This window comes from Nicotiana tabacum, chromosome 9 (assembly GCF_000715075.1).
Source record: "Nicotiana tabacum cultivar K326 chromosome 9, ASM71507v2, whole genome shotgun sequence".
Taxonomy (NCBI): Eukaryota; Viridiplantae; Streptophyta; class Magnoliopsida; order Solanales; family Solanaceae; genus Nicotiana; species Nicotiana tabacum.
Window position 1 is genome coordinate 4,636,652 of NC_134088.1, and position 21,924 is coordinate 4,658,575.

At 36.8% G+C, this 21,924-nt stretch overlaps 2 protein-coding genes across 2 annotated transcripts; one reads left to right on the plus strand and one right to left on the minus strand.

Annotated features, from left to right (window-relative positions):
• Window positions 1-2,269: 2,269 nt before the first annotated feature.
• Window positions 2,270-3,649, minus strand: LOC107831112 (uncharacterized). Its single transcript, XM_075222335.1, has 2 exons — window positions 3,215-3,649; window positions 2,270-2,392 (listed from the first exon to the last, which is right to left on the minus strand). Exons 1-2 carry the CDS (start codon window positions 3,647-3,649, stop codon window positions 2,270-2,272), a joined length of 558 nt encoding a protein of 185 aa, XP_075078436.1.
• Window positions 3,650-14,551: 10,902 nt separating this feature from the next.
• Window positions 14,552-21,711, plus strand: LOC107831113 (serine carboxypeptidase II-2). Its single transcript, XM_016658844.2, has 10 exons — window positions 14,552-15,001; window positions 16,117-16,224; window positions 16,887-16,982; window positions 17,077-17,169; window positions 17,915-18,000; window positions 18,111-18,374; window positions 19,228-19,361; window positions 20,147-20,242; window positions 20,827-20,932; window positions 21,345-21,711. The coding sequence occupies exons 1-10, from the start codon at window positions 14,734-14,736 to the stop codon at window positions 21,504-21,506; spliced, it is 1,413 nt and encodes a 470-aa protein (XP_016514330.1). The 5' UTR covers window positions 14,552-14,733; the 3' UTR covers window positions 21,507-21,711.
• Window positions 21,712-21,924: the final 213 nt, after the last annotated feature.

Genomic DNA, 21,924 nt, shown 5'->3' on the forward strand with positions numbered 1-21,924 from the left:
TAGCCCAACATGTAGCCCACGCAAATATATTGTTGATATTTTAAATATTATAGGTATTGAACTTAGAAGAATAATAGTATTACGATACATCCAAATAACTTTGATTTTCACAACTGTTACACTTTAAATAGTAAAAATATATAATTCAATAATTAATAACAATGACAATTAACATTTGTTTTTTAAATTCGGAATAACGCAGGCTCGAATGGACAAAGGGAAGGAGAAAGAAAAAAAATTGACAAAAATCGAACTGTACATCTTAGTGATGAGCTACCTCTAATTTTTAAAATCAAAATTAACTAAATAAAAGTAATAATTTACCATTTCTTTTGCCATGTTAGATTAGCTTCAAAATAACAAAATATTTTTAAATTACAATTGACTTCCACTAAGAGTGTGTTTGGTATAACGGAAAATATTTTCTGTGGAAAATGTTTTCCTGGAAAACAAGTAGTAATCTTACTTATTTTGTGGTGTTTGGTACGCAAATTAAGGAAAATAACTTTTCAAGAGTATTCATAAATAATTTAGATACAATAAACATGAAGTCATAAACTTTCAAACCAACAACCTTTCAAACCCACAAATTTCATAAACTTCCGATCCGCTAAACTTCGAAACCGCGAATTTTCGAACCCGTAAACTTTATAATTTCTAATAATTTCTAAACCCGTAAACTTCCAAACACATAAACCTCCGAACTCATAACTTTGACTTGTAAAATTTCGAACCTGTAAACTGAAAGATGAAAAAACTAAAACTGAAAATATATAAAAAAAATATGTTTTTTTTTGGGGGAGGCAAGGCGGCAGAGGGGGGTGTTTTAGAAAAACCAAAAAACAGAAATTTGAAATTACAAAAAAAAGAAGTAAAAAAATAATTTGTTAGGCGGGGCGGGGGGATAGCATAGTGGGTGATGACGGAAAAAAATTGAAATTTGAAAGAAAAAAGCCTTTTGGAGAGAGGGGGCTGGATGGGAGAGGTGGGGTAGGGAGAGAAGGGGGCGGGGTTGGGATTAGATGTGAGGGTCTGTGGAGTTTTTGGAAAATGTTTTCCTAATTTTTTCTAAGGAAGTCATTTTCCTCCAATTTCAGAAAAATGTGATATCTAGGAAAATACTTTCCAAACTATTTTGTGAAAAATGGAAAAATATTTTTCGAAAAATATTTTCCGTCATACCAAACACACCCTAACAACAACAACAATAACATACTCAGTATTATCCCACACCGTGGGGTCTGGGGAGGGTAGTGTGTACACAAACCTTTGTAGTGTGTACGCATATCTTACTCCTACCTTGTGAGGATAGAGAGGTTGTTTCGAATAGACCCTCGGCTCAGGATAGTATAAATACCACATTAATGAAAATATAGGCAAGAAAGGACAATATCAAAAAGCCATATAAAAGCGGAATAACACAACAAGATAGGAAGTGATCAACAATGAAAGAAAACAACGGTTAGTCATAAAAATCTACTACCAACAGAAAACGAGACTACGTGCCAATACTAATGTTATGAACACTCTACACTACCTACTATACTACCCTAATTCTCGACCTCCATACCTTCATATCAAGGGTCATGTCCTCGGTCAGCTGAAGTTGCGCCATGTCTTGCCTAATCACCTCTCCCCACCTCTTCTTTAGCCCACCTCTACCTCTCCGTAGGCCCTCCAATGTCAACCTCTCACACTTCCTCACCGGGGCGTTTGTGCTCCTCCTCCTCACATGACCAAACCACCTAAGTCGTGCTTATCGCATCTTGTCCTCAATAGAGGCCACCCCAACCTTATCGTGAATAATCTCATTTCTGATCCTATCTAACCTGGTGTGCCCGCACATCCATCTCAACATCCTCATCTATGCTACCTCCATCTTTTGGACATGAGCAATCTTGAGTGGCCAACACTCATCCCCATACAACATCGTTGCTCTGACCATCACTTTCTATAACTTACCCTTAAGTTTCGGTGGCACCTTCTTATCACACAAAACACTGTAAATGAGTCTCCATTTCATCCATCCCGCCCTAATACGAAGTGCGACATCTTCATCATTCTCTCCATCCCCCTGAATAATAGACCCGAGGTACTTAAAACTTCCTATCATAGGGATGACCCGCGAGTCTAGTATCATCTCTCTTCCCCCTCCTAGAGTCTCGCCACTAAACTTACGCTCCAAGTATTCTGTCTTGGTGCTGCTCATCTTGGAACTCTTAGATTCCAAGGTCTGCCTCCATACCTCTAATTGGGCGTTCACACCGTCTCACATCTCATTAATCAATACAATATCATATGCAAATAGCATGCACCACAACACCTTCCCTTGAATGTAGTGCGTCAGTACGTCCATCACAAGAGCAAACAAAAACGGGCTGAATGCTGACCCCTGATGCAACCCCATCATAATCGGAAAATGGTCTGAGTCCCCCCTCCCCCCCTACCATCCTCACTCGAGTCTTTACTCCATCATATATGTCCTTAATCAACCTAACGTAGGCAACAAAAACACCTCTAGCCTCCAAATATCTCCACAAAACCTCACTCGGAACTTTATTGTATGCCTTTTCTAAGTGATGAACACCATATGCAAGTCCTTCTTTCTCTCCCTATATTGCTCCATCAATCTCCTAACAAGGTGAATGACTTCTATAGTCGAACGCCCCAGCATAAACCCAAATTGATTCTCGGAAATAATCACACTCCTTCTCACCCTTAGCTCTACCACTCTCTCCCAAACTTTCATAGTATGGCTAAGCAGCTTGATGCCCTGATAATTATTGCAATTTTGGATATCACCCTTGTTCTTGTATACAGGAACCATTGTGCTCCACCTCTACTCTTCAGGCATCTTCTTCGTTTTAAAAATGATATTAAATAACCTAGTGAGCTACTCCAAGCACGCCTTGCCCACACTCTTCCAAAACTCTACCAAAATTTTATCCGGCCTGGTCGTTTTGCCCCTGCTCATCTTACGCATAGCATCCTCAACTTCATCAACTCTAATCTGCCTACAATACCCAAAGTCACAACGACTCCTGGAGAGTTCCAAATCACCTAGTACAATGCTCCTGTCCCTATCCTCGTTCAAGAGACTATGGAAATAAGTCTGCCATCTCCGACGGATATGCGCCTCATCCAACAAAACTCTACGTTCTTCGTCCTTGATGCACTTCACTTGGTCCAAGTCACACGCCTTCCTTTCTCGCACCTTGGCTAACCTGAACAACCTCTTATCCCCACTTCGGCCCTCGAGTTCCTTATACAGACGACTAAAAACTGCAGTCTTTGCCGCGGTAACTACTATATTAGCCTCTTTCTTAACCAACTTATAATGCTCCCTATTCGCCCTCTTCTCCTCCTTGTCTACACTTTCCACTAGCTTCAAATACACTGCTTTCTTGGTATCCACTTTTTCTTGCACCTCTCCATTCCACCACCAGTCTCCCTTGTGACCACTAGAGTAACCCTTTGAGATCCCTAATACCTCTCTCGCGTCTTTCCTAATGCACTGCGCAGTCATGGTCCTAATAGCGCTTGCGTCCCCACTACTCCTCCAAGCCCCCATAGTCACCAGTTTGACCCGCAACTCCTGCGCTTTAGCTTCCGTTAAGGCTCCCCACTTTATCCTATGTCGGCTATACATCGCCCTCTTCCTCCTCTTCCTCTGACCAGGAGCCTATGAAGGGTCGAGAGGTTCTCACTTGGGATGACCTTGCAATCCATGCAAAGACCTCTATCGGATTTCCTACAAAGTACATAATCAAGCTGAGTCTCAGCTACCGAACTCCGGAAGGTGACCAAGTGCTCCCTCTTCTTCGGGAAACTCGAGTTTGCTATCACCAAATCAAATGCTCTAGCAAAGTCCAGCAGAGACGTTCCTCCTTCGTTTCTATCTCCAAAACCAAAGCTACCATGCACATCATCATACTCCCAAATGTCACTCCAATGTAGCCGTTGAAATCTCCTTCTACGAAAAGCTTTTTGGTGTGCGGGATACCACACACCATCTTATCTAAGTCCTTCTAGAAACGACCTAAATGTTCCCTAAATGTTTAACTTATTCACTAAATTCTACAAAAGAAAGAACGTGAGGAAGTGTATAAACTGCTTATCATGGACTAAACCCAAGTAAATATTTCACGTGTTAAAATATTTTAGTCGCTAACTCTAACTAATTATTGCCTTCACAACATTCTTGATATCAAATACTCCAGTTGACATTACTACAACTGAGAAAGTTTTTCGTGTTGAACCATCTACTCTATAGAATTACAAATAAAACAGGCATCTGCTTTACTCATAAATTAAAACTAAAAAGAGAAAATAAATGGAGACAACACAAAAGGTTAAAGGAAACTACTAAAGTATTCAACTACATAAACACTAAAGCTAATGCTAATCTTCTCCATGATTGCAGGTTCCTGTTAAAAGCACTGGATCAATCGGAAGTTAGGCATGTCTACTGTAAAGGAAACCAAATGACGCACACACTAGCGAAGTTTGGGAGCTACTGTAACTCACATACTAATGCTGAGTGTGGAGAACACTTCTGGAGCGAACCACCTTTATTTGCTTTCTCTACTTTCCACAAAGATAAATTAGGAATTGTTTCGATAAAATCAGTCTGACACTGTAATAACTCTCTTTAAGTTTAATGCTTAATAATAATCAGCGCCCCCAGGCTCCTTTATCAAAAAAGAAAAAAGAAAAAAAAGAAACTACATCAACTGACTAAACACCTGACAATATAAAGCATTAACTTACATGTGAACTTGACACATATATTTCAATAATAATAGGTATTATATAGTCAAAGAGTGCTATACTTTAACTAGGAGAAAAACTTCTAAAAAAGGCAGCACAGTGTACTAAGCTCCCGCTATGTGCGGGGTGCGAGAAAGGATCGGATCACAAGGATCTATTGTACACAGTCTTACCCTGTATTTCTGCAAGAAACTGTTTCCATGGCTTGAATCCGTGACCTCCGGGTCACATGACAGCAATTTTACCAGTTACGCCAAGACTCCCCTTCAACTCATATACTAATATAATAATATTCCTTCACTATATACAATAATATGTATATAAAACATAAATGCATGAGCATATACACGACTTACTTATTATTCCTTCTGGAACTTTGATACAAATTAAACATCAAACTTGTGGAGAAGTCAGCTAGTTCTCTGCATTGCTATGAGAGAAATTAAAGTACTGGTACTACATATAAATAGAGCTCAAGATCTCCTCCTGAAACGAAGAATCAGATGGTGTGAATAGTAGATATACAAGAACATAGGCGGACCCAGAATTTTCACACTATAGGGGCACAACTATTCTGTTCAACTGGTGCCCCTAAAGGCTTTAATGTTCAGGTTACCAAGTTGTTTATATACTAATATTTAAGGTATAAGTGCATATATATACAAGATTTTTTCCAAAATTTTACAGGGTATGACCACTATATGTTATACATAGGTCAAATGGTCATGCCATTCTTTAATATGGAGCCAGCCTACAAATGCATGCCTCTCATTTACTCATAAATTAAAACTTAAAGAGAAAAATAGAAAGAACACAAAATGTTACAACTAATTGAACACAAAAAAATAGCGTTGTATGTAAAATATCAAATGTAGCAAATACTCAAGGTAAATTTTGTTAAGATTAATTATGTAATTTAGTAAGAGCTTTACTTAGCTTAGTCCTTAGTTGGTTAGTGTAGCAGTGAGTTGACAGCTGTATCCAACTCACTTGTTAGTTAGTCAGTTATGTTTAGTTTTGTTTTCTGTCATTTTCATTTTTTGTATATAGTAGGTTCTCCACTTAGAATTCAATAAGAGAATTAGAATTCTGGAAGATGCATTTTCTCATTCTTCCCTATTCTCTCCATTCCCTTCTCTCATGGCGAAGAGGTCAAGCTCTCATCATCATTGAAGTTCAGCTAAAGCTCAAATTACTGTTTCATTGACAAATCTAATATGGTATCATAGCCTATCACAGGTTTTGACTCGTTCCTCTGATTCTGTTAAATCTCGATCCGTCATCCTGTAATTCGATTAGAACGTACTCATGCAAGTTTCATTTTTCATCGATCTCGAGTCGTAATTTTGAAAAAGTTGTACTCTATTCATTGTTAGCTTTTTAGATCTGTAATTACTACTTTTTAGTCTTCGGTCACTTAAAGATCTCATACTGTGCGAGATGACTAACGTCGAAGATGATGAACAATCTACATCGTCCATGGCTAAATCTCCTAATCAGCTAATTGTTGATACTAGTAGCCCCTTTTATATTCATCCGTCTGATTATCCCGAAGCAGCATTGGTTCCTGTTCCATTTGATGGTTTTGGATAATGTTCATGGAGAAGAGGTGGAATGTGAGCCCTACCAATAAAAAATAAGCTAGGGTTCATCAACGTGGAATGCAAAAGACCAGATCTAGACTCATCGAAATATCGATTGTGGAAAAGGTGTGATGATATGGTAACTTCATGGATCCTGAACTCTCTAGCTAAAAAAATTGCAGACAGTATTGAGTATGTGACAGATGCAGTTGAATTATGGAGAGAACTTGAAGATCGATATGATCAAATTAATGGAACAAAACTGTACCAAATTCAAAAGAAAATTAATGATCTATCCCAAGGAACTCTTGACATCACTGATTACTACACTGAGATGAAGAAGTTATGGGAAGAACTCGACACTTTAACTGCCAAATCTCATTGTACTTGCAATTGCACGTGTGTGGCCAAGGAAAGTATGCACAAAGCTGAACAAGATAGGAGGTTGATACAGTTCCTCGTGGGAATGAATGAGACATGCACTTTAGTCCAAGGTAGTATACTCATGATGAATCCTCTTCCCTCAATTGCCCAGGCTTTTTCACTACTAATTCAAGAGGAAAGACAAAGAGAAATCAAGCCAAATAACCATCTAGCTCTTGAATCAACAACCTTGAATCTAGCACAAGTAGACCAGGGTCCTTCAGGACTAATTACTCTCCTAAAAACAATAACAGCAATATAAACAATCCATTCTGCGATCATTGCAAGAGACCAGGTCATACTAAAGAGAAATGTTATAAGCTTCATGACCATCCTCAAAGTTTCAGTCAAAATCAGAATCCAAACACAAATCACAATCTGGTTTCCAACTTCAATCAGAATCCAAGACAAAACTTCAACTATGGACATAATCTCAATGGTAACCAGAACAGTAAGCTCAATAGAGGAAATAGAGTAGTGGCTAATGCATATGTGGCAGCCATAGATACACAACCTACTGACACTAAGAAATGTGCTTCTCATGATAATGCTCAAAGTGTGAGCCTCACCAAAGAGGAATATGGTCAGCTAGTGAGTCTGTTGCAACAGTTTTAATCAGAAGGAGGACGAGATTGTACAAACAGTGCCAATATTCCAACTGGAGCAGCAAGCTTTGCAGATATTATAGCCTACACTTCCTTTATTGATTTTGGTAAGTTATCATGTGAATGTTTCAAAAACAAGACTGACTCATGGATTATAGATTCAGGGGCATCAAACAATATAACCTTTAATAGATCCCTATTAACCAACATAATAACCTTACCCTATCCTTTGTTAGTTATGTTTCCAAATGGCTGCAAAGTAAAGGTGATAGAGATTGGTAGTGAGATACTCACTCTTAAGATCACTTTAGACAGGGTGATGTTTGTTCCTTCCTTTAGATACAATTTGATCTCTGTTCATTCTCTGGCCTCTCATCTCAACTGCCTTGTTGCCTTTGCTAAATAGTATTGAATACTGTAGGCCCCTTCAATGAAGTGGCCTCTGGTGATTGGTAGGGTCAATGATGGGCTGTACATCATGTGCCCAAGCTGCTTGAAGAGCAACAATACAAGCCCTATAGTAAAGACCTCTGATATCTTACCAGCTACTTTTACTTGTTGCACTTATAATACATAATGTCCTACTCATTCTGTTGTAAATAAGCCATTACATGTCAATATGTATGTTTCCTTCCATCCAATTGTAAATAGTTCATGTGCAAATAATGAAGGACAATTTTCTCTTATAAATCCATCTTCTCATTTATGAATTGGAGATAATAAGAATGTGTTATGGCACAACAGACTTGGACATGTCCCTTTTATCAAATGGAAGAACATTTCTTTCATTCCTCTAACTTTCTCTCCCAAACAACCTTTCAACTGTACCATTTGCCCCATGGCTAAACAAGAAAGACTCCCATTTCCTTAGAGAACTAGTACAACTAGCAGAATTTTTGAACTATTACATATTGATCTATGGGGCCCATATCATGTTCCTACACATTCATGACCATAGTGGCTGACTTCAGTAGGTCTACCTGGACTCACCTTTTATCTAGTAAAAATAATGCTCTCCAAGTGCTCAAAGGCTTTATTAATCTAGTGGAAAATCAATTTGTTGTGACTATAAAGGCCATAAGGTCAGACAATGGGTTAGAATTCACCAACACAGAAAGCAAGTGTGCTATTCCAATCTAAAGGTATTATCCACCAAAGAACTTTCCCCTATACACCACAGCAGAATTGTGTGGTGGAAAGAAAAAATAAGTATCTTCTTGAAACAGGCAGAGCACTTTTTTTCCAATCGAAATTGCCACTAAAATACTAGGGAGAATGTGTTCTTTGTGCCACCCACATTATAAACAGATTGCCTTCTGGCTCTATTAGAAACTAGATTCCATATGAGCTATTGTACAAAAGAAAGCAAAATATTCTCACCTAAAAAGCTTTGGGTGTCTGTGCTATCCTACTGTACCAAAACCACACAGGGACATGTTTGAGCCTAGAACAATACCACATCTTTGTTAGTTATCCTTTAACACAAAGGGGTACAAAGTTCGAGTCTAGGCACTAAGAAGATCCAAATTTTCAGAGATATAATCTTTAATGAGTCCATTTTTCCCTTTGCAGTCAGCATGAATGCATCTTCTCAACCTTATGTTCCTCATTCTTTTCCCTTCATCGAGTCCTTTTATGAACAATCTTCTGGTGACACAAAAATTGCACAACAATTGTCTGATGTTCTCCCTGGTCAAAGGAGTCCTGATAGCACATCCAACTCTATGTCACCTGCACTTGTTGCTTCCCTATCACCTTCTACAGTACCTATATCTCCACTACCTTATTCACCACAACATTATGCTGAACAATCCTCTGTACAACCTTTACAACCGAGACAATCTCAAAGAATACATAGGCCACCTGGTTATTTGTAAGAGTATGTACAATTCTCTTCCTAACCTTAAACCAAATTCTATTTCCCTTAATGCTTTGTTTTCTATGAATCATAACATTGCCTCTAATCTACTAACCCATAATAGTCAGGTTCTTGTGAGAAATGTTTGTCATGACAGGAAATCATCATCATATGAGGAGGCAGCTATTGATCATGCATGACAAGTTGCAATGACACAAGAGTTTGAAACATTATATTCCAATCAAACCTAAGACCTAGTACTTTTACCACTTAGGAAGCAAGAAATAAGTTGCAAATGGGTCTACAAGGTGAAGCACACAACTAATGGTAGCATTAAAAGATTTAAAGCTAGATTGGTAGTTAAAGGCTACATTCAGTAGGCAGGAATTGATTACACAGAAATATTTTCACCAGTGGTGAAGCTGACAACAGTGAGAGAATTGATAGCCATAACAGTTAAGAAAGGTTGGGCCATATCTAAGCTAGATGTGAACAATATTTTCCTTTATGGGGATATTAATGAGGAAGTGTATATGCAAGTACCACCTGGACTTGTTGTGGATAAACCAAGACTGGTTTGTTAGCTAATTAAGTCTCTCTATGGTTTAAAACAAGCTAATCGACAGTGGTATGCAAAATTGACTGAAGCATTGTGTTCAAAGGGTTATACACATTCCATTAATGAATCCTCACTCTTCTACAATAGGAATGGAGAATCCTCATTATATGTTGTAGTATATGTGGATAATGTGTTTGCTCACTGGGACTGATTAGCAGGCAATTGCACAACTCACAACCTTTCTACATGAACAATTCAAGATCAAAGACCTGGTCAATTGCATTCCTTTTTGGGGTTGGAAGTCATGTACAAAGATGCTGGTGCCATTACATCCCAAAGGAAGTTTATGTTGGACTAGTTGAAAGAGTACAATTGCTTGGATCACAGTTCTTGTTCCTCACCCTTAGATCCCACTATAAAACTAAAAGCCAGGGAAGGCACCATTCGGCATGATACTACTTATTATAGGAAGCTGGTAGGTAAGCTGAATTTCCAAACTAATAAAAGGTTGGATATTGCATACAGTGTTCAACACTTGAGGCAGTTTATGCAAGAGCCCAAAGAGCCTCATTTGAAGGCAGGATTTCACATGTTCAGATACCTAAAAAAGGATCCTACTCTAGGGATTTTCATGTCAAAAGATGCAGATCACACAGTTAGAGCCTATTGTGATTCTGATTGAGCAGCTTTCCCAGACTCCAGGAGATCCATTACAGGTTGTTAGTTCTTCTAGGCAATAGCCCCGTCAGCTGGAAGTCTAAGCAATAAGAGACTATATCTCTGTCCTATACAGAAGCAGAGTATAGAGCCCTGAGGAAAGTAGTGGGGGAATTGGTATAGTTGAGCAGATTATTTGAAGAACTGGTCGTCCCTTTTTCTATGCCTATCTCAGTGTTCCGTGATAGTCAGTCTGCACTCCACGTTTTCAAGAATCTAGTATTCCACGAAAGAACCAAATATATAGAAGTGGGTTGTCATTTTGTATGTGATAAACTACAAACAGGCTTGATTTCATTCCACCACATTAGAACAGATAATCAGCTAGCAGACATTCTCACCAAGGCTCTGACTGGGATCAAACATAGTGTTACATTAGGCAAGTTGGTTGTGTTTACTACACCTCCAACTTGAGGGAGGGTGTTAAGACTAATTATATAAATTAGTAAGAGCTTTACTTAGCTTAGTCCTCAGTTAGTTGGTTAGTGTAGCAGTGAGTTGACAGCTGTAGCCAACTCACTTATTAGTTAGTCAGTTATGTTTAGTTTTATTCTCTTTCATTTTCATTTTTTGTATATAGTGGGTTCTCCACTTAGAATTCAATCAGAGGATCATAATTTTGGAAGATTAATTTTCTCCTTCTTCCCTCTTCTCTCCATTCCCTTCTCTCATGGCAAAGAGGTCATGCTCTCATCACCATTGAAGTTCAGCTGAAGCTCAAACTACTGTTCCATTGACAAATCTAATAAAATTATCAAATTTAGCAAAGACATTTAGAGGGAAAAAGATGTTAAAAAGCAGATATTATCCTTAACAGTTCGTGATTGAGTATTAAACTAAAGCCCCAGTTCTCTACTTGTAGTCGATCAATTAGTGGCCATTCAGACTAAAGTCGCATTGTAACGCGCTTAATAACTCGCATTTCAATATAGCGATTTATATAGCATTTGACAATTGCAATTTATAAGTTGCATTTGAACATAGTGATTTATAAGTCGCATTTGAGCATTGCGATTTATAGGTTAAGTCGCATTTTTGTTTATAAGGCCACATTTACGAAATTGCAATTTATAAATCGTGTTTGGGTATTTATAAGTCGCATTTACAAAATTGCAATTTATAAGTCCCATTATGGGATCCCGATTTAAAGTCGCGTTTTCAAATTGCGGTTATAAGTTACATTATCGGATTGCGATATATAAGTCATATTATCATTGTGATTTATATGTCCCTTTTGCAGATTCTACAAGCTCAAACCTCTCTACTTCAAGTTTTCTAGTTTTCCATGCTACAACTCTACTATTTAAGGGAGAAAACACATTGATGTCTAAGCATAGCCTATAACTCTTTAACATGTACTACATTATAGTCTTGTGAACAATGTCACTCTTATTCCTGCATATGATACTATTCTTGCCATCGGATTCTTATAGCACTCCCGAACACTAGCTGACTTCTTCACCTAGTTTACAGTCAGATGAATGAACCGCGGGAAGCTTGTGTGAGAGTTGGTATGACTGTTGTTTATGAGATATTAATGAACAAGACATACTTCTATTTATTCATAATATTTTTCGTTTCGTCCAATCAAGATCTGAAATATCGGTCTCATTGGGTTGAATGTCTTCCATTGTGCGTTATCAACCGATGTTAAGTACCGAAATAGGTTCTTTACAACAAAAAATTTACTTCTAACACAGAAGGGTTCATAACCTCTATTTGAGCAGTTTATGTATGCACATATGATTTGACCGACTCTGCTCCTGCTACGACAATTACACATTCAGATTAGGAAAGTAGTGAGATATGCTCTTGCTTTAAGCAAATGCAAGTTTGAATCATGTCTTCAGTGTTAAGACTTGATTTAAACTGTGATTCTCATATGGACTATATTAGTAAAGACAATTTTGATCCTTTATGATGCCTGATTCTGAAAATTTTATGCATTATCTTCAAATTAAATTGTTAGAATATGGAAGTTACTTGTGCGGTTGATAAGAAAGAAATTGCTATCCCTTTCTTTTGTTATTTTTTCTAAAGTTTTGATTGGTTATTTTTCTCTTTCAATTTAATAAAAATTGTAAAACTAGACGGATCTAACTTTCCAACTAATAGGATGAATACGTCATTGTCCACTTTGTTTCAGTTTTTTCTTGATGATTGTTCCATGTAAATATGTTTAATATAACTCATCAAAAATGCAAAATGTATTTCTATTAGAAAATAAGTTTACATTTAATACTTTTTTTTCTCTTTCAAATCCATCCTTGCTGCTCCAATTAGTGAAATGCTATAGAATGAAAGTTTAAGAGAGAGATAATATTCTTTAAGATTAATTTTATCAAAATCAGGTTTAAAAACTTTTTAGGATGAATAGTATATTAATATAGGGAGAAGGTTGAGAAAGAATTTGGACATCCAACTCAGAATTTTAAAGCAATGGGTTGAGTGATCCAATGCCATTTAAATCTATTTAGAAACCTTTACACAATCCATAAATAGAGAATTGTAACACTAATTTTTCATTAGTGTATTTAAAAAAGAATTACATATTTTTATATTTGAAGGCAATCCAATTTTAAATGTTTTATTTTGATTTTAATGACATGATTTAGAAGCCACAGAAATCTCAAGATATGTTGCATAAGTTTCCAAAATATTTCTTCCATTTTTAATCTTCTTGCTAGTTAAACTATGCACACTGGGATGGATAAGATTATGAATGATGATATTTGGGAGAAGGTGGGCGTGGCTCCTATTGATGTCAAGATATGGGAAGCGAGAGACTCAAATGGTTCGGGCATATACAGAGGAGAAGCTCAAATACGCCGGTAAGGAGGTGCGAGTGGCTGGCTTTGAAAGGCACGAGAAGAGGTAGAGGGCGGCCTAAGAAGTATTAGGGGGAGGTAATCAGGTAGGACATGGCGTGACATCAAATTTTCGAGGACATGACCCTTGATAGGAAGCTGTGGAGGTCGAATATTAGGGTTGTATGGTAGGAGGTAGTTGAGTCTATTTCTACTTCGTAACTATATGAGGCTAGTCTGATAGGATTTTTGTCTTAGACTGCTAGTGGTTAATGATGTGTTCTCACTACTCTTTTGTTTTTCATAGTACCGGGTCTAGTTATTGGTTATGGCTATTGCTTTTCATTTATTTTCTGATTTTTATGATGCTGTTACTATTCCTTTGGTTTCTGTTGATGATACTGATATATTATCTCTTTTCTCTTTTCGTCTTCTTGAGTCGAGGGTCTTTCGGAAACAACCTCTTCACTCCCTCGGGATAGGAGTAAGGTTTGCGTACACACTACCCTCCCAGACTCCACTAGTGAATTTTTATTGGGCCGTTGTTGTTGCTAGTTAAACTACATCAAATAAATTGAAATGAATATCACAAAAGCGAAACACATAAAACACTACAATTCTGATGGCATAGCAAATACCCTCTCATCTTTAACTAGAGGTCTTGGATTCGATCTTGAAAGCAAAGTCGTCTTTGGTAGGAAGCGATTTATTCTAAAGCGGAACTTCTTGCCGCGATTTATTCTAAAGCGATGCATTCGAATTAATCACCTCAAAGAGTTATATATTGATTATACATAAAGTTATCCACATATTATAGATAAGTTATACTCCATCTATTTCAATTTATATGAAAGTATTTGACTGTGCACGAAGTTTAAGAAATAAAGAAGACTTTGGAACTAGTATAAAATGAGGCACATGTATTATGTGTGGCTATAAATCATTCCATAAAGATAAATTATTTTCAAATAAAGAAAGTGTACATTATTTTTGGCACGAGCTAAAAAGGAAACAAGTTCACATATATAGTATATATCCACAAAGAAAGTATATATATTATATATCCGCGGACTATTTTTAATTTAAGCATTAAATGAGTTAATTCTTGATAAATAAACAAAAATCTCCAACCTTTCTTTTAGCCAACCAATTGCAACATGTACACGTTTCCATCATATGCAACAATGATTGCAGCTTTTCTATCAACACAACAAGCAAAAACATGAATCATGTGCACAACACTGCAACAAACAACAGTACCCCTTACGTTAACAAATAATAATTCACCCCCCCCCCCATCTTCTTGGCCAATAAGGTCTCTATTTTCAAAAATTAAACAAAAACAGTGGAAAAAAAAATACTTCTTTATATATCCCCTTATACTCCATTTCACTAAAAATCCTACCAAGAAATGTCAAATCTCAAGTGGGGTTTTCTTGTTTTTGCTCTATTTTTCATTACTGAGGTTCATTTGGGTAGTTGTTTTGTAGACTCAAATGTAGTACAAAAGCAATTAGATAAAGTTAGTAAGCTTCCTGGTCAAGGGTTTAATGTGAATTTTGAAAATTATGCTGGTTATGTTACTGTAAATGAAGAATCTGAAAGAGCTCTCTTTTATTGGTTCTTTGAAGCTGTAGATGAACCATCTTCAAAACCTCTTGTTCTTTGGCTTAATGGAGGTTTGATTAATAACTCATTCTCAAGTTTTGCTCTTTTTTTTGTTTTATTGCATTCTTGTTACATTTTCTAGTACTATTTCTAGTGGGATTATACTGGGTATGTTGTTGTTGTTATTTTAGCTTGTGTTACATTTGTCCATAGCGGAGTGTCTATCCAAAATAGCCTAGGGGTAAGGTTTTCTATACACTACACTCTCCGGATCCCACTTATGAGATTATGCCCTTTTTTTTTTTTTGTTGTTGTTGTATTTTAGCTTGTGTTAGGTTGGTTTTGGTTGGTTTGTTGATTCTTATGTTGTATATAACAAAAATTGAAGAGCAGTGATGGAGCTAGGTTGAAGAAAGAGGGGATTTGTTGAAAAAATATACTGTGCAAACAGGGTAATAGTGAATTCGTTTTTTCGGTTATATATGGGTTGTTGAATCCATTGAAATAAGAGAAAATGGCAGTGAAGTGGCAAAGGTAAAAATGACTACTTTTGCATTCTTGTTACATTTTCTTGTTTTCTTTTAGCTCATGTTAGGTTGTTTTTTTTTTTTTGTTTTTTTTTTAATTCTTATGTTCTATATAACAAAAATTGAAGAGGGGATTTATTGACAAATTATATTGTGCAAATAGGGAAAAAAATACATTTTTTTGTTACATGTAAGCTGTTGAATCTCTTGATATAAGAGATAATTCTCGTGAAATGGCAAAGGGGTTCAAAAATTGCGACTTTTGAATGCCCTTGTGTTAGGTTGGTTTTGGTTGTTTTGTTGTATATAACAAAAATCGAAGAGCAGTGGTGGAGCTAGGTTGAAGAAAGAAGGGATTTGCTGAAAAATTATACTGTTCAAATAGGGCAAAAGCAATTTTTTATATATATGGTGTTGAATCCCTTGACATAAGAAACAATTCTAGTGAAGTGGCAAAGGGGTTAAAAGATTGCTACATTTGAATCTCTTTGTATAAATTCCTAGGTACACCACTGTTGAAAGAGTCATCAATTCCCATATGCTTGACGTTGAATGATCATTTTCCTCACACAAAGATTTATTAAAAGAATAGTTCTTGGTTGCTCAATGTGGTCGATTGTGCCAAATGATTTGTTCTCACTGATTATGGGTTCTTGCAGGGCCGGGATGTTCATCGATTGCCTATGGGTTAGCTGAGGAACTTGGACCTTTTCATATTGAGAAAGATGGGAAGACCCTTTATTGGAATCCTTACTCTTGGAACTTAGGTATGTTTCTCAATATCTCTTCTTTCTTGCTATAAAAAGTTATGCTAGCTTCTGAGGGTTTTTGCATTTCTAAGCTCTCTCGTCAAATTATCAATTATGAGATATATAATATACATATTAGGCATTTCTAAGCTCTCTCTTCATGCCATTCACTTCAGCATTTTCGACATTAATTGAAAAATTTAGCAATTTGGTAACATAGAATATAGTGACAGGCAGAACCTTATGGTTCTCCTATTTCACATGAGGTTGTAAATGGTCCAATCTGATTAAAAAGGATTCTCTCTCATGGATTTGGTTTTTGGATTATCAAGGAAGCTTAAATTTGTTGAAGCATGATTTGGATTTTGAGTTTGATTAGTTTATAATATACAGATTCTTTGACCTAAAGATTTTACCTGGCCTGACTTGAGTAGTTACTGGCAACCGGTGTTTCTCCAAACAATTTTAAAAGGATAGCAAAAAACTAAATTTGCATGATCACAAGCAGGATTAAGTCAATCACCCTATAGTGCATAAACTCACTGGATATTTCCATGTGCTGTTACATTTTTTACCCTGAGTCACATTGCTTCCGAAGTATGTATAGGTTTGACATAATTCTAGGAAGCAGTGTCTTAGGAACTTATCAGGACGAAGTCTGACTCTATCTATTTCTGCAGCTGCAAACCTGCTGTTTCTCGACTCTCCTGTTGGAGTTGGTTATTCTTATTCAAACGCTTCATCTGATCATCTCAACAATGGTGACGCTCGTACAGGTAATAATTTGACCTTTTAAGTTATCTCCCTGATGTTATCATTCATATATTTCTGTATATATGTATTAAATTTCCTTCAATTGTTGCATTACAGCTGCGGATTCCCTTGCATTTTTACTGAAGTGGCTTGAACGATTTCCAGAATATAAAGGAAGAGACTTTTATATTACAGGAGAGAGCTATGCTGGTAAAATTAATTTTCTAAGCTTCCTGTGAAATTTCTATTTCTGATCATTTTCTGGTTAGCTGTATTCTGTGCAATATGATTAGATACCCTACTCGATTGATGGCGACCAAATTTATCGGGTGCATTGCAGCAAAATAAGTAACTGGTCATCAAGATGAAATTATGTGTCTCTTATGCTTACAGAGGAAATCTTTAAATATTTCAGGAATTCGATTGCTTGTATATATTAATGTATAGATGGACTCGTAAAGATGCTTTAACTTGTTAATAACTTACTAATTGACGTCATTTGCTCGATGCCGTTATTGACAGTACAGATTCAAGTATGGTTTGTCTTGCTTGCCTAAAGGGTTGATAGAAAGTTTATAAATCCCTATTTCAAACAACTAAGTAATATAATTTACTGTACGCCAAATCTTGGGCGTTAGCATTCCTTGGAGTTGATTGATTTCAAGTTGTTCGTTGACAATTCACCACACTGCCACTAATCTTATATCTTTCTTCATATTGTTGTTGTCTGTTTTTGATAAATATCTTTCTTCATATGATTTACTGCGGCCAATATTTCAATATTCAAAGATGTCGAGATGACAACAACAATCTAGCCTCTCAATATTTGATTGGACTTTATACAAGCAACTATGTTTCCTTGATATATTCTGGTTCTTTTATGTTTGTTTTCTTGAGTAGCTAAATTCAATTACCGAAACAACTTCGGTTTTACTTATTCCTGATTGTGGACCAGGGCATTATGTTCCTCAGCTAAGTCAAGCTATTGTGAGGTACAACAAGGGTGTAAAGAAGCAAGTAATCAACTTAAAAGGTTTCATGGTATGCACGCCTATTTCTCAACTCTATGCACACACACATATAAGATTATCAAAGACGAATCATTTGCATTTGTGTAGTTTAGTATTAATACAAGGTAATGAGCATTGCAGGTCGGAAATGCTTTGACCGATGACTATCATGACCACCTAGGACTATTTCAATTCATGTGGTCAGCTGGAATGATTTCCGACCAAACATTCAAGCAGGCGAATGCTTTGTGCGACTACCAATCATTTATAAGACCCTCAGAGCAGTGTGATAAGATTCTGGATCAGGCTAATGAAGAAGTTGGAAATATTGATAGCTACAGCATCTTCACCCCAACATGCACAGCCAAGTTTAGTATGCTAAACCACTTGCTCAAAAGGAGCAACGTAAGTGACTAGAACTTTACTCTCGCATTAAGTTCAATGATAAAGGTTTAACTCTATTCACTTAGTGTTCGCTATCATGGGCTCATGGCTGTTTTAGAGTGCTAATGTTGATGAATCCTAGTATCAGGGAAGTCTAAGTATCAATTAATGTTTTTCGAAGGAATGAGTTTCGAACATAGTTCAAGTAAATGACAGATTACAGTGATGAGGTGAATATCTTTGGAGGACAGCTTTTGCTTTTTGTTTATCTGTTCTTTTATCTCATTGTCAAATGTTGTCAGTGTATTTCATTAGAAAGAGTTATGGCATGGCAAGAAGTGAGAGCCACTTCTTAGTTCTTACAGATGTAGAAAAGTGATAACCATGTGAGTACTGTTAATGGCTTAACTCAAACAAAAGTTTGACGTCAGTATAATTAATATGCAAAACTCAGAAGAGCGAGATTTATGACCTTGGCAAGAGTTAGACTTCCTTTATAAAATATCGTAATGGGGAAGATAGAAATGGTTTACGTCATCAAAATTGGTATTCCAAACTGCTAACGTACGATATTTTTGGGATTTGGTACTCATTTGCCAAGCTTTTAGAGGTCATTGCCGGCCTATAATTGTGAAGGCGATGGACTGGAAAGTAAACTATCACTAAATTGTACTTTCTTCTATTTATTTCCATTTTCCTGTACGATGATTGAGATGTTATCAATATGTTATCTTTTTAGTATAGACTTCTTAAATGATGACAATGTAATTCTTGAACTTGGATACCATGCTGAATAGAACAGGAGATTAAAATGTTGAAAAAGATTTAACCAGCACTATTTTGATCACTGATAAAATTTCATGCCGTTAAATAGAGGGTGGGCCATCTCAGAAGAAGCTATGATCCATGTACAGAGCAGCACTCCGTGATTTACTTCAATCTTCCTGAAGTTCAGGAGGCTCTTCATGTTCATAAGAGAAACTCGTCATTCAAATGGGTAGCTTGCAGGTATTTTCATTTTGTTCATTTAGTGGATATCTCCTCAAGATCTAGGGGGATTCCTAGTCGCAATGTTGTAGCTACCCGAAAGTTGGTATTTGGAATGAATAAAATTTTAGCAGGTTACCACAAGAGAAGATTTCTCAATTTGATTTCAATGAAAAAAGAAGTGTGTACATCTACGGAATATGAGGACATTATGTTACTGAATTCATATGGTGGTGCTACGAACCTATTTGCCACATAAATATATTGTTGACAACTCTTGCATTCTATATTAGAAGTAATTGAATCACAGGGCAAAAATAGGACTTAAAAAGAATCCTCTTCCTATTTATTCTTATTATCCGCCTTCCCGAAACAACAGAAGTGAGCCAGTTTCTCTTCTCCTCCAGCACCTGCTCACTGGAAAAATCAGCAACCTTGCTATATATATCTTCTCTTCTTTAGCAGCGAGTTACTCTTTTATTGCTTTTCTCTCACCTCTTCCCTCTTTCTTTCATTGCCATCCACATGCATAGCAAAATAAAAAGTAGAAGAGGTTAAGAATTTAACATGGTGGTTTACAATGGTGTCAAAAGTTGAGGGCTGGTTGCCGTCTAAAAGAAAGAAAAAGCTGAATTCTATGGGGCAAAAAAGATGTTAAAGGGAATCTCGTGCAATTTCCTTATTGTATAAGAGTCAAAATGCATTATTGCTTAGGTTAATCTACTCAGTGAGCCCCAATGTCTTTCAATTGTAATGTCTTATACTTGGTTGCACGCCATGTATTTACTCATTTGCCCTACTTGCAGTGAAGAAGTATCCAGTGGTTGGAAGGATTCTCCCAAGACAGTGCTGGACGTCTATCGTGAACTGATACAGTCAGGCCTTCGTATTTGGGTTTTCAGGTGTGCTTTGATTCTAAATACTAAGCTTTTCTTTCTCTTCTCATGTTTACTTGCTATGTTGGAAAACATGGAGATTTTAAGATGCAAGAAAAAGGCCATGAGATGTAGTTGCAAATCGCTGATGATACTTCACTCTAGCATACACCCCGTCCGCTTCAATTTATGTAATCTAGTTTGACTGGACACGAAGTTTGAGAAAGAAGAGACCTTTGGAATTTGTGGGAATATGCAATGAGAAAACTATGGCTATAAAATCATGCCACTAAGGTCCGAACCTTCAAAGTTAAACCGTTCCCAAATATAGAAATGTGTCAATTCTTTTGAAAATAATGCCACATAAATGAAACGGAGGGAGTAAACTCATTGAAGAATAAACATTTTCTCCCTCTTGAAACCATAGAAGTCGAAAGCTTTGATATATACTCAACTGCTCACAAACATCATTCTTTGAATTTCTTATGCTAGTGAAGACTCTTCAGTCATGCACATCAAAATGTTTTTCAGCCTCTTGTAGACTTTCCAAGAACAAGATTGATAATACGCAGATAACACGAGGATCTTTTATTGTGTTTTTTTTATGGCAGTGGTGACACGGATGCTGTGATTCCAGTTACATCAACCCGTTACAGCATAGATGCTCTAAAACTGCCAACAATTAGTCCCTGGCGAGCGTGGTATGATGATGGACAGGTATTTTCTTTGCTCAATCTTAGCTTATTGTCCTTTCCATTTTGAGTCTTTTAAAAGCTATGTTGCTCGAACTCTTCGAAAATGTTGATGGATGTGTGTCGGATCCTCCAAAAGTAGTGCATTTTTTGAGGATTCGACACGGGTGTGACAACTGTTTTGAAGAGCCTACGCAACATAGTCTAAAAGTACCTCAAATTAGATCTGACTATAGCTTGGGAATTACGGAAACAACCTCTCTACCTTCACAAGGTAGTGGTAAGGTCTGCACACTCATTACCCTCCCAGACACCACCATTGGGATTACACCGGGTTGGTTGTTGTTGTATAGCTCGGGAATTGCTTATTTCTTGATTTAGTATCAATTCTGATCGCGTCAAACTACTAACATACTATGCTTAACGGGGTAAAACAGGTCGGAGGATGGACACAGGAGTACAAAGGGCTGACATTTGTTACTGTAAGAGGTGCTGGCCATGAAGTCGCTCTGCATAGACCGAAGCAAGCTCTCACTCTCGTCAAGTCATTCTTAGCAGGAGCATCAATGCCTAGCTTGCAACAAATCAGTGACTCTTAGTTCTGTCTTTTCTTTTCTTTTTCCCAACTGATGCTTGTTTACCTCGAGCTGGAGAAAGCTATATCTGGATGAGCAAAAAACAATTGTTACATCGACTGCAGCTACCTGCTCGATATTTTATAAAAACTCACTCGTTGCCACGCTTCTGAGTTGTAAGAGTTTATCAAGCTTTATCTAAAGCAAGCATGAGCATACCTTCCTATTATTTCATAAGGCAGCTGAAAATGGAAGTTGGAACCAAAGTTATGTTTTGATTTAGGGCCCGTTTGGCCATAATTTTTTTGGAAAAATGACACTATATAGCTGCTCTCAAAATAATAGCCGAAAAAATGTATATTTTTTTTTGTATATATATATATATATATATATATATATATATATATATATACAACTCACACGTTTGGTACACCGTACGCGC

Excerpts from the sequence above, each read along its gene's own strand:
- LOC107831112 (XM_075222335.1), bottom strand. The coding sequence starts at position 3,649 with ATGTATAGCCGACATAGGATAAAGTGGGGAGCCTTAACGGAAGCTAAA. Across the intron at positions 2,393-3,214 it reads GGTTGTTCAGGTTAGCCAAG|GGGTCAGCATTCAGCCCGTT; the intron begins GTGCGAGAAAGG and ends GGGTTGCATCAG.
- LOC107831113 (XM_016658844.2), top strand. The coding sequence starts at position 14,734 with ATGTCAAATCTCAAGTGGGGTTTTCTTGTTTTTGCTCTATTTTTCATT. Across the intron at positions 15,002-16,116 it reads TGTTCTTTGGCTTAATGGAG|GGCCGGGATGTTCATCGATT; the intron begins GTTTGATTAATA and ends GGGTTCTTGCAG. Across the intron at positions 16,983-17,076 it reads CAATGGTGACGCTCGTACAG|CTGCGGATTCCCTTGCATTT; the intron begins GTAATAATTTGA and ends GTTGCATTACAG.